This window comes from Vulpes lagopus, chromosome 5 (assembly GCF_018345385.1).
Source record: "Vulpes lagopus strain Blue_001 chromosome 5, ASM1834538v1, whole genome shotgun sequence".
NCBI classification, from domain to species: Eukaryota; Metazoa; Chordata; class Mammalia; order Carnivora; family Canidae; genus Vulpes; species Vulpes lagopus.
Window position 1 is genome coordinate 16027759 of NC_054828.1, and position 13233 is coordinate 16040991.

At 54.4% G+C, this 13233-nt stretch overlaps 1 protein-coding gene across 2 annotated transcripts in view; it reads right to left on the reverse strand.

Annotated features, from left to right (window-relative positions):
- RFX4 (regulatory factor X4) overlaps positions 1-9464 on the reverse strand; it is a 161201-nt gene extending 151737 nt beyond the window's left edge. For both annotated transcript variants that reach the window (XM_041756312.1, XM_041756311.1), the window contains exon 1: positions 9302-9464. In XM_041756312.1, coding sequence (XP_041612246.1) covers positions 9302-9344 — 43 coding nt within the window. In that variant the 5' untranslated portion in view covers positions 9345-9464. The remainder of the gene's footprint in view (positions 1-9301) is intronic.
- Between the last annotated feature and the right edge of the window lie 3769 nt (positions 9465-13233).

Here is a 13233-nt window from a genome sequence, read left to right on the forward strand (position 1 = left end):
TGCTTTTATGTCTAATTGGGGATTAACCAACCACAAAAGTGGAAACTACATACATATTTTGAAGTTATTCTGCTCTGAGGATCAGATCTAACATGACAAAAACCAGATAATCTACTGGTACTGGGCAATCCAGTCCTAGTTGCCTATGTTTGGACATTATTCAATGAGAACCTACTGGATGAATTGCATTCTTTTCTGCTTTTTATGATCTCTCTCTCTCTGAAAGAAAGTGGTTAATATTTTAAAAATTCAAAAATCAGGGGATCCCTGGGTGGCTCAGAGGTTTAGAGCCTGCCTTTGGCCCAGGGCGCTATCCTGGAGTCCCGGGATCGAGTCCCGTGTCGGGCTCCTGGCATGGAGCCTGCTTCTCCCTCTGCCTGTATCTCTGCCTCTCTCTCTCTATATATATATCATGAATAATAAATAAATAAAATTTTTTTAAAAATTCAAAAATCACAATGCAGGTAAAAAGCATACTATAAAAACAGAAACGGAACAAATGAATATTTTCCTCCTTGCATTAAAAAATATGCAAGAAAGACAAAAGAATTAAACTGTGTCGTATATCTTGCTCAACCGAGTTTCAGAGAGTGGCTCGTTTGAAACAGAATTTTCCACTTCTGGAAAATCAAGTGTAAAATGGTTGTCTTTAAAACAGTGATGCCTACAATCAGAAAGGGGGGCAGGAATGGAGAATGTGAGGCCTTCATATTCCAGAACCGAAGGGCATCAGGACTTGCGGCCAGGCCTCCGACAAAGGGGTGGAATCTATAGCTAGTCTGAGTGCTTTGTGGAGCTTCCTTCCAGGATTCAAATTCAAGCCAACAGGTGTTACCCCTACAAAGACACATTTTCTACTTCCTTTAACAAACTGGACAACACAAGGATGAAATCGTGGCAAACGGGAGCATATAAGATGCCTTTGTCATGGGAAAGGTAGGGAAATGAGAATGAAATTAATCCCTCTATCTACATTTTAGAAAAGAATGATTTATCTTCACATCAGAACTGAGGCTGTATCTACACAATACAGAAAACATCTAGATATGCGGAAACAGTCTACATTTCAGGATTCTTATTCCGTGTTCCCAACTAGATACACAGAACTGGACCTACGAAGACCAGATAAATGTTTTTAAATAATATCTGCCACTTACTTAGCAATTTCTAGAAGCCAGGCTTAATGTGCATGATCTCATTATATTCTCTTGACCTTGGAAAGTATGGTGTAGATGCTTTCACAAAGAACAAAACAGAAAGCTCTGAGAAGGTAGGTCATTTGACCTCAGAAAGTGGCTGAGCTGGGACTTAAAGCTTAGTCTGTCTGATGGCAAAGCTTATGTTCTTTTCATTAAGTCAGGCTACATTCACCTCCAGTCAAAAGTTAACACCTATCTGTGAATGATGTCTAGCTGCCATATACTATTCGTCAGATCACCTAAAGGCTACTTATATTCACACCTGACTTAATGGCTTTCCTCTCTTTAGTTTAATCTTGTCAAGGTATGTCTGTATGTGAGCACGAAGAAAGCTTCGACATTCTCAGGGACAAAGCAAATGGTAACTAACTTCAAATGAATCCCAAAGACTAAAGAACATTTCACAACTGTAGTAAATATATGAATGTTTTATCTCCCTATTTTTGCCAACAAGAGTTAAACATGTTCTCCACAGTTTACTGGACTATCCTACCCTGTACCTGCCAGGACAAAATGGCAAGTCATTTGCTTTCACTAAAATGATGGATGCTTTATTGGACATCTTTTCTAACACAACCCTCTCCCTCACTAGGAGGTGGTGGAGGAGGAGGAGTGGAAGGAGAAGGAAGAGAAGGAAGAAGGGGAGGAGGAGAGGAAGAAAAGAAGGGGGAGGAACAAAAAGAAATCATCAGTATGGCTTTGGGACTAAGAGCGTGGACCACTCATAGGTTAGGCCACCTACCCCCCTCCTGGGTATCCATCTGCCCCAGGAACCATGGCATATAATGGTGTAGATCATAACAGTACCCATAACACATATTTTAAAATACAACTAATAACGTATTCATTTTTTTCAACTAATAATGTGCTTAAAGGACTTAGTTCATGCCTGGCATGTGAAAGGCATGGAACAAACTTTAGAGACATAAATACAAAGCTAGATTTAGCACTTGCATTTGGTGTCAGGTAAAGTCAGGTGTGCACGTGAGGTGGATCTCACTCCCCCTGAAATCACGGGGTGTCTTATTAGCCCAGCTTCTAATGCTCAGAAACTTACTGAACACTTTAGCTTCCACTTTCATTTTCATCTCTAGCCTGTTGGTTTCCCCATTTAAACTGTGAATAATAACAGGTCCTTCTTTATAGGGTTGTGTGAGCATCACATAGACAATGCATTTAAATAAAAATGCTTAGCAGCAAAGTTGAGACGTGGATTGACTGTCTTACCTATGGATACTTCCACATTTTCTACGGGAGCCCTCTCAGGTGCTTGGATCAGTTCTGTAAGAAAATTGGGGCCCAGCAATAGTAAGCTTCCAGGTCAAAGGCACCTGGATTTGTGGGGTACCCAGGAGGTAGTAACCTTCCCATCATCATGCTCTATCTTCTTCACCCCAGATAGTGGTTATTTTCTTTATGGCACTTATCACTCATGGACATTACCTATTTTTTGTATGTTTACTTGTTTCTCTAGAGTTTATTCTTCAGAAGGACATTGCTGGCACTTTTGTTAAGCCCAGCATCCAGCAGAGTGCATGGCACACGGGAGACATGTAGTTTTCTTGAGTGATTGAAGCAAGCAACGTTTGTCCAAAATCACCATTCAACCCCTATGACACACTGCCTTCCATCACTGCCATTGTTCCAGACCGTCTCCAGATGAAGAATCACAGGACTCCTTCAGATACGTTTCCTCTAGGGGGCCAAGATAAAAACTTTCCCTGATTTTCCATGTTTGTCCGTAAAGCTCCCCTCTCACCAAGTGGGATTCAAATCCATCTCAAGGCCAGAGTCAAACCAAGCCCAGCTGGGCTAGCACTCTAGTGGGGTCCATATGAGGCGGGCTGGCTGGGGTGAGGCAACTGGCTTTCCCAGTCTGGTCTCATACAAGCTGTGGCCCCACACAAGTTCCAGACCTTCTTTGTGGTTTCAAAGGGACACCGCAGAATTCTGGTAAGGCTTAAATGATTGTGAAAAAGCATGTGAAGAAGTGCCTGTGACAGGGCTGACCCTTGGTGGGTACTTGACAAGAGAGTAGTACATCCTTTTCTTTAGGCTCGAGGAGGCATCTATTTCTGCATCCCTTGGTGTGCTCACCCTCTCAGTATGTCCTCGCCTTCTCTTATCTGATGCACTGCAGAGTCCTTGATGCCAGAGACTGTGGCCTTGTCCATCCTGCCACCCAGCAGGTACTTAGTGAATGAGGCTGAATAAAACCTCTGATAAATTCTCGTTAAGTATTTTCTTTTACTTTTACCTGACACTTCCAAATCAACTGTCTGAGTTCATTCTCTCTGTCCTAACCTTAATAAAACTACACAGATATCTCATATAGAGTGGAAGGGGTAAAAATATTAGACGTTTCCTGGGCCTTTTCCATCCCGCAGAGCCCTGGAGGGGCAGCCAAAGAGTGTCCCAAGTGTCCTGCAGAACACGCAGGCTGGGCTCTCAGGGGCCTGTGCAAGTGGAGACCTGACTGTCCAGCACCCCATGTTGTGATGTCATCTTTTTTATATTGTCTCAGCCTTTTCCATTCAGACACCAAGGCAAACACACACACACACACACACACACACACACACACACCCCAACTTGACTTAGAATCACCACCTCTTAAGGTGTTAGACATGGAAGAGAAACCCTGTGCTTGATGCAGCTCACAACTACATCCCTCTCTTGGAGCGCATTTGAGGATCAATGTCCGTAAAACTGTTTTACAGAATATCTGGCAGATTCCACATACACAGATACATTTGTGTGATTGTAGGGAGAAATTTTAGGTGGGCCATAGCCATCTTTACATCCAATCCATTCAACTATAGATGAGGGAGTGGAGTATCCGGGATAAGGGAAGGGCTCCTCTGCTCAAATTATTCCCAGAAGGGGTGGCTAGGTGTGAGAAGATCCTCGCTCTCTCTAAGAGCTTGAGCAAGGGAGAATAGAGTCTTGCTCTCCTTTGATGGCAACATTTCCCTATTTTGGCCAATGTGTATACCTCTCCGGCATAGGTGAGGGTCTGTGGCATAGGTGAGGGTCTGTGCGCTGGCTTCAGCCTCTAGAGGCATATCAGGGTTCCCTAAACTGATGCTGAGTATAGTCCCACAAAATTCGGTATCTTAAGGAATGCACCTTAGGTATAACTAAGAAAGGAAATTACAGACCTTTAAAAAGTGGTTACCTGAGGTTCTTCTGGACTCTTAAAATTCTAAAGATGACTAACCAAAATATTTTAGTATTTATTAGTGTGGGGAAGAGATGCACAAAATTGTGCAATGGGTCACGGTCCAGATAGTGGTAAAGAGCTCATCTATGCTTCCTGGATCCTACAAATAGAGAGGTTTCCAGAATTCTATCATAAAGGGGTTTATCTTTAAAAATATTTTATTTATTTATTCATGAGACACATACACACACAGAGAGGCAGAGACACAGGCAGAGGGAGAAGCAGGCTCCCTGCCCGGTGCCGGATGTGGGACTCGATCCCGGCCCTCCCAGAACACCACCTGAGCCAAACGCAGAAACTCAACCACTGAGCCACCCAGGGGTTCCCATAAAGAGGTTTATGCCTAACTTATCAGAAAATCCCAGACTGTAAGCTGTCTAAGGCTTCATTTTATAGACAATGAAAATCTGAAAGATTTACCTAAAGTAACATTATAACCGGATGAGTCGGAATCATACCTCAGGGCTCTTCCCAGGGGAAAAACTGGAGAGGGTCGCCGGGCTCCCCTACCCCAAGATTTCAGACCAGGCACCTCCTCTTTTCTTTCCCGCCGTATCTTATCCCCTCACCCTTTTAAGAGTCGATTAGAGAAGGAGCGACGAGAAATCCATCCTGGGTGACCCGCGGGGCATGAGGAAGACAAGCTAGAACCTTCCACGTTGGCGAGCGTGTGGCTCATGGGGGAGGCGGGCGCACTGCCCAGCCGGCCCTACCCTCGGGATGGGGAGCGAGGCTGCGGGAGACCCTGGAGAGCGGGAGTGGGAGGAAGGGTCACAGGTGGGCAGGGAAAAGGTGAAGCTGCAGGAGAGAAATTAGAGACCTTGGCGCCTCTGGGGAGCAGGTCGGTGGAGCTCTCACTCGGCGGCGGGCCGGCCCGAAGCAAACTCCGCTTTCCAACTCGCACTCGGCCCTTTGTTGTCGGCCTGTGCCTCTGGCTCCCGCTCATGCCCTCCGGTCCCCCGCCCCCCATGAAGTCACCCCAACTGCACTCATAATATTTTGCTTTGCGCCGGGTCTGTTTTCCACCACCAACTTCCAGCGGTCACCATGGCGACGCGCCGGGGAGGGGGCGGCGCGGCGGAGGGAATCCCAGGGCCTGGCCGCGGGGCGGCCCCGGCAAACTTCTCCGGGTCTCCCGGGCCTGCGGGCCCCCTGGGAAACGCGCTGTCACGGCCGCCGCGCCGATCGCCCGCCGGGCTTCCCCGACCCGCCCGAGCGCCGCGTCCGCGCGGGCAGCGGCTGCCGCCACCGGCCCAGCCCGGGACCACGCGGCTCTCGCTTGACCCTGCTGCCCAACTCCCAGACGCGGGGGCCTGCAGGTGGCCACGCGCGCACACACACGCCCAGGGAGGGAGACGCAGCCCGACTTGGGTGCAGGAGCAAGGGGCAGACCCCGGGCCCTCTGCTCCCTCGAGCCCGCAGACCGGGCCCCCGGGCGGGAGACGGCTGCTCCTTGCCCAGGGCCGCGGCGAGGAGAGGCCGGAGCAGGCCCGGGCCCTGTTCGCAGCCGGGCGCTCTCCGTCCGGGGCCCGAGCCAGGGCCACTGAATGTCCCCACCTGGGGGCCCGCAGGGCCAGGTCAGGCCTTGTGCAGAGCGAGGGCCGGCAGACCAGGGTGCCTTGCCGCCGTGTGGCCCGTGGTGCTCAGATCCGGCTCCAGGGGTGCTTTGGCCGGGGCACCTCTGGATTCTGGATCCCGGGGACAGAAAGCGGTGGAGGCAGAAATCTCCAGCTCGGGCTCGGCAGGGCCCCTCTCTAACGCGCCTGCCGGTTGAACAAGAAGCGACCCGTCTGTTGCGTAGCCACCCCGCCCCGGCCACCGGGCACAGGTTCTCCGGGGCCTAAAGTTCTACCTGCTCTTCTCCCTCGTTCTCGAATGTCCGGGTACCTGGAGTAACCGAGCAACGCCGGCCTGGGCAGGGCAGCCGGGCTTGGACCCGCGGGCCGGGCACTCGGGGCCGCCGCGGTTGGCTCACGTGGCGAAGGCGCGCCCCGCGCGGTTCGGGGAGCGTGGGGTGCGGCGCGGGGCGGACCGGAGAGCGAACCGGGCACCGGCCGGGCGGGCGGCGCGTCGACTGCCCCACGCGCGCCTGCGGCCTCCGCGGTCCGCCCGGGCTCGGCGGCGCAGCGGGGTCCGGGGACAGGGGCTCCGCTTTGTCGCGCTCCGCCGCGAGCGCGCGGAGGGCCCGGGAGGCGCGCGCCGGCCCCCCAGGCCTCCCCCGACGGCCCCGGGCCATTGTCTTAGCCCCACACTTGATGAGTATTTGGGGGAAAACTAGAGGAATATATTACCGACTCGGTGCGCGGAACAAAGGGACGCATTTCCGCAGGTCACGCTGAAGTGGCCCCAAGGCGGACCACTAGAGCCCCGGCCCCTGCAAAACGGTTCTCCCGGGCCCGAGGCACTTTGCGGGGATTTTCCTTTTAAGAGTCGGGGGCGCAGGCCTGGCTCCCCCGCCTGTCTGATCCCGGACGCCCCCGACTTCGCCCCAGCACTTGCTGCGAATCGGTCGCTCGAGCCCTTTTCAGAATGAAATAGTGATCGTGATGCCCGAGGTTCTGGTCGCGCGCAATCTGCTGTAAAAGGAGCAGAATCGAACTGCTCCTTGGAGCGCTAGTCCCAGCGAGCGGGGAGAAAGGACCTTTACATAACAAGGGAAACTCTGTAGAAAAGCTAATTGGATTAAGTTCTCTGGAAGGGAGGTGAGGGGAGGCTCCTGGACCGGACCGCGCGGAGCTGCACTTCCGCGTCGTCGGTTTTGCAACTCCCGAGTGAAATGTCACCTGTACGCCTCGTGTCATTTCCCAAAATTTTTGAGTTTGATTTCGGGATGGCGATCTGGGGACGTCTCAGATTTTCGGAAAGCGGAGGCGGGGGGGGCGGGCGGGGGGGGGTGGATGGGGAAGAGACTTCTGTTACAGAACCCGTTTGGGGTGTTTGCAGTTGGGGTCAAAGTGACCAGGTGCCTCCACGACCAGCAGCTACATCAAGGACAGAAGACAGAACGTTCCCACAGCCCCCTAGCTCTCCCCCCAGAACGCACCATAAGCTCCAGCCATGTGGAGAGGGCAGTCAAAACCCCCTACTGCGGCTTGGTGCGTGGGGGGTGTGAGGAGACCCCAAGTCCCTACGTGGGCCCCTTGGGAATACTTGGCCGCAAACAATGCAGACATGGGTTTAATTTTGTTCAAGGATATTTGCCTCTAAATTTGGGGTGCTCGGGAGGTGCTTAGTGGTGCAATCGCTTGACATCAAAATGTAGAGGGAGGGGCTTTTTCCTTCTGTGATGCCTTCTTTACTGCCAGCAGAGAACACCCCAGCAGGGCCCGCGGGGCACTCACAGCTGGGCCAGCGCAGCGGGCGAGGCCTCTCCTTGCCTGGGTTACTTCGTACAGCCAGGAAGACTGTGGGGCTCTCAACCTTTCCCCACTCCCAGGGGACCCACACCCACTCCGTGGGATTAGAGATAGGCAAGCACCCTGGAAAACCAAAGATCCCCCTGGCCCGAGAGGATGAGTGTCCTGGCCACCAGGGCCTGGACAGAAGCCTGGAGGGGCTGGAAATTTCTGCACAGACCGAAGAAAGACCATCTGGGGCGATGCCCGGATGACCCCTACCCCCACCCCACATCCATTTCCAGTGCCCTTCGGGGAAAGGTGGGAAGCATTTTGGGGGTGCTTGTTTATTTCCTCGAGGAAGGGACGCGAGTGTGTTCAGGGACGGCAGAGGCTGGAAGGCACTTGTTGCTCGGCTCCGCAAAGCCCAGCGGCGACGCTCCTAGACACCAGCCCCAGCATCTCGTCTGGCTGCCGCCTGGGCCCAGGCTGCGCTCACCGCCCTGCTTCTGCCTCTTCCCAATCCGACCTCCCCATGACTCGCCAAGGCCGCATCCGAGTGGCGCTGGCAGTGGACTGGTCGGGGACTGCGGCTGGGGACGGGTGGGAGAGAACTTCCAAGGAACTTTCTCCTTGGCGGCTCCTCCAAGGTGTTAGAAGTGGGAGGTGGAGAAAGCTCTATTGGGCAACCAAGACGCCGGGCTTTTTCGTTGTAAGAGATTCCTTGGCTTCCTTCCTTGGTCCTTACGGGCCGCCGCGGCCCCAAAACCTGGCTCCCGCAGCCCCTCAAGTGCGGAGCCGTTTTGCAGATGCTGACGCCAGGCCTCGCCGGCCGCACTGCGTCCTGCCCTCGCTCCTGCAGAGTTAGAGCCCCGCAGCGGAGCGCGTCGTCGGATGCCCCTTCCGGGCGAGGAGGTTACACCCCGCCTCGGACGGCCCGGGGGTCCCACCTCCGACCCGGCGCGGATTCCCTCGGACCACCGTGTTCGCCGCCGCCACTCCCTCCAGCTGCGCGTCTCCACCAGTCGGAGCCTCGGTCCCCACCTCCCAGGCGCTGTGCGGAGCCTTCGCCCTCCCCCGCCTCTGGGGAGTTCCGCTCGGCTTCCTGGCCCTAGCCCGCAGCCTCAGAGCGCACCGCTATTCCGGGGCCCCCGAACCCGGGGGAGGAGCCGGGCCCGGGAGGGGGCGGTCGGCTCGCAAAGTTTCTGCAAGCGGCACCTCGAGCTCGCGGCGAGCCAGAGAATCTTTACGTAACTTTGTGTTCAGGGCAAGCAAAAGCGCGCTCATCAGCGCGCGCGCGCGCACACACACACACACACACACTTACACACACACAATCACACGCTTACACACACACACTTCCACGCATCCACTTACATCGCACCTTGCGACGGATTGAAAACTTGTGCACGCTCTCCGTTATTTCCTAGGGTCCCACTGTCAAGTTGACCCTTCTGAACTTTTTGCAACTCTTTCTGAAGTTCCCCGTCTCCCTTTTCTTTCCCTCCCGATGTCTCCCCCCAACCCCCACCAGTAGGACTGACCTGTGGAATCCATGTCGGGTTCCTCCAGTAACCCACAATGCATGCTCTTCCCATGGACAGCACGGGCGCCCCCCAAAAGTCCTGATGTTTGGGGATCCCCTGTGCTAGAGATGCCCGGGGAGGAAGGGAATCGGAGAGAAAAAAAGACGTAGAGAATGCAAGGGCAAAAGGATAGAGGAGGAAAGGAAAAGAAAGAGAAAGGAGAAAGAAAAGAGAAAGGAGAAGGAGGAGAGAGAGAGAGAGAGCACGCAGAGAAGGGGGAGAGAGAAAGAGCGAGCGAGCGAGGGGACACTCAGTAATCCAGCCGGGCAAAGCCAAACCCGTCAAAATGTTTGCGGATGTTTCATGGGAAAAAGCATCATTTTATAGGAGCCCCGATGGGAGCAATGTCATTGATAGGCCAGCCGGCCTGATGAATGGCCGCTCGTCAGATGGGGCCGTGGCGAGGCGCACTGTGAAGCCCATTGTGGGCCTGTTTTGAATAAGAAAAGCCGCCTCCGAAAAGGGGGGCTCAGAGCGACGCAATCCCAGCCCTCCGACTTCCCCCTTCTATTATAGCATTAGCAACGTTTTTCTTATTTAAAGTTCCAGAGGCCTTCTCCAGCCTTCGCCCGGCACTCATTATAGGCGAAATCAAAATTGGCTTAGATGTGGCCCCCTCCTCCCTCCCCAGCCCTCCCCCCGCCATCGGGCCAGGCGGGGCGGTGGGGGGCGGCAGGGGACTCCGGGGAGCCTGGGGAGTCGCCTTCGCAGCCACGAGTGGGCCCCACTGCTTCCTCTCTTCTCTTGTGCCCCCCTCCCGGTTTGCTCCCGGGGTGAGATTTTGAGTGGGGGCCCTGGGAATGCGGTCTGCCTCGACTCCCTTTCCACGCGGATCCGCGGACACGCGTGGACGAGTGGAGGCGTGGAGGGAGCTGAGAGCGAAAGGTGGGGAGGAGAGCTGCGGCCCTAAGACCCCAGCCCCCAACCTGGGCGGTGAGGAGGCCGCCGGCGGGGAGGGCGAAAGGGGCTGCCTGGTCTCCTCCAGAACTTTCTCTCTTCCCCTGGGTTTATCCATCTCCTCCACCCGCCGAACCCCTCCCCTTCCCCTGCCTGGCTCTTCCTCTCCGCCTGTCTCCCTGTCTCTGTCCCTCACTGTCCTCCTCGTCCCCTGCGCCCCTCTATTTCTCCTGTTTTAGCTGTCTTTCTGTCCAGCCCCTGCCCCCACGTCTCTTTGTCTCTCCCTAGGACTCTGCCCCTCTGTCTCTATCCCCCTTGGTCTCTCTGACACCCCCTCCCCGCCTCTTCCCGTAACTCTGTCAGTCTGTCTGTGTCCCAGACCTCCCTCCCTCCCTCCCTCCTCCCGCCCCCCTCTCCGGCCCCCCCACCCCCACCCCGGCCAGCCGCGAAGTTTGTGAGAAGCCCGGCGTCCAAGTGGGGACGCGGTTTTCCCAGGGACCCCCTCCCCTCCTGAGTTTAAAGTGCAGAAAGAGGGGGGCGAGGCGCTGGGGGTCTGGAAGTGGAAGTGGGGGGGCAGGCTGCGTCTCTGCGGGCCCCGATAAAGTGGCCGTTCGCGGGCCGGCAGCGCTGTGATTAGAATATGAATGGGGCTCGGCAGGCGGAAGAGAAAGGCGGATTACCCCGGGTGCTTTGACCATGGACAGAGGCAGCCCCGGCCCGGCCGCGGAAGGGGCGGGGTAGGCGGGCGGGGTCCCTAACGCCCGGCGAGGGGGGTCTCTAACCCGGGACCGGAGCCCGCGCGCCTTCCCGCGGTCCCTCGCGGAGCCCCCGTTCTGCGCTCCAAGAAGGGCTCAGTGGGACCGGGTTGGGGGCCCGCAGGGGCCAGCACGTGCCGAGTTAAGGTCCGGGTGCGGGAGGAGGGAGGAGGCGGCGGCGCCGAGTGGGGCTGCGCAGAGCCTGAGGCTGGCCCATTTCCGAGCCCTGGGTTCGAATTACGACTCGGTGGATTCCTTAGTCTTTCCTGGCCTCGGGTTCCTTCTCTGTAAAATGGGGCAAAGATGTCCGCTCTCGGGGTCGGGGGTGGGGGAGAGTGAAAGAGGCAGTGGAGGCAGTGGATGTGGAAGCAGCCGAGCGTCTGCTCTCCGCCACCACCCCGGGCTCAGCGGAGGGTCGCCTCCTCCGAGGGGCTGGCTGAGCACTCCGTCCGCTGCCGCGTTCATCGCGCGTTTGTTTCTGCAGGAACTTTGTTCCAGGGCCCCGAACAGAGGCAGGCATTCTTTCCAGCTGCGACGGTTGGCGACCGGGCAAGCGGTCGATGAAAACCTGTGGCGACCGAAGGCGAAGGCGGCGGTGTCGCGGCGGTGAGGACGGCGGGATTCGGAGTCAGAAGACCTGAGCGGCTTGGAGCCACGGCCCGCATCCTCGATTTCTCCCTGAGCCAAATGCGGCGAATGATAAAAGCCTCCTTCAGCCGCCTGCAGGGCCCAATCCGGAGGTAGAAGATTGGGCAGGAGCTTGAGCAGGTGCATGCAGGTGTTGGTGGACACCTGGGCAATTTTTGAGGGATGCTGGGGGCCAAGGTGGTCTGTTGTTATTATTCGTATTTTAATTATACCCGAAAAATGGATGTGGGGTGAGGTGGGGTGAGCCGGACTGGCAAGAAAAGTGAGGAGAAAGAATTTGCTTGCAAGTGGGCCCTGCAGGGCCACTGCGTGCGGGTTCCTGCCCTGTGTCATCTAACCTGGAATGGCACCAGCTCTTCCCCCTGACAGTGCTGCAGAAACGGGGAGCTCAAAGAAATGCAAATAAGCAGATAGTCATTCATTCCTTGGCAATTTTTATTGCACACCTACTATGTGCCCACCACTAGTTGATCTAGGAGCTGTGGATACAGCACTGAAGAAAGTAGACTTAAAAAAAATATCCTGCCTTCCTGGAACTTATATTGGAATGAAGGGGAATAGCTAATAGGTAAAATACATAATTAGATTGTATAGCTTATCCAATGATGAGTGCTATGTAGCAGGTGGGACCAGGGAGGGCCTCTCTGAAGTGGTCACACTTGCGTTTATTTTTATTTTAATTTTTAAAAAGACTTTGTTTATTTATTCATGAGAGACACACACAGAGAGGCAGAGACACAGGCAGAGGGAGAAGCAGGCTCCCCGCAGGGAGCCCGATGTGGGACTCAATCCCAGGACCCCAGGATCATGCCCTGAGGGAGATGCAGATGCTCAACCACTGAGCCACCCAGGTGCGTACCCTTGAGTTTAAAAACAAAGCTATCCTATGGGCTACTAACATGGTGTGTTCACTAGTGGAAATTCACTGAGCTGTGTACACTCATGATTTTATGCATTTTTCTGAATGTATTTCAAAGCTCAATAAAATGTTTGTTCACGTTCAATAACATCGTAATAGTAATAGCTACCATTTACTCTCTATGTATGGACTGTGCTTCCACTGTGCTAGGCATTTCCATGCATGATCTCATTTAATCCACACAATAAAACATATAAATATTATTGTTTGTCCCCACTTTTCAGAGGAGGACAATTAAGCTTGGGCATGGCTCTCTCACCCTTGGACACAGTCATGAACAATGCCGTTTTTATTTTCCAGAGCTCAAAATCTAAAGCATATATAGCAAGACCTGCAGTGGGGAAAGTGTGGGTGTCATGGGATCCCTTGAAGGCTGGTGCCCTCGAGGCCTCCTCAAGGAGGTGATGGCTAAGCCTGGAGCTGAACTCAGCAGGCAAGGAGGTGGAGGGGTGTTGAAGACAGCAGTAAGGACAAGGAGGAGGCCTGTGCGTATGTTTGAAGACTGGAGCCTGGCATGGCTACCCATGCCATGGGAGCAAGGAGTAATGGGCAATTTCTTCAGGAGATAGGTGAGGATCAGATCAGGAGGGTCATAAATCTATCCTGAAAGGGTTCTGAGCATAGAGCCCTCGATTTGTGTTTTGGAGATGCCAGTGTGGTCATAGGGTGCC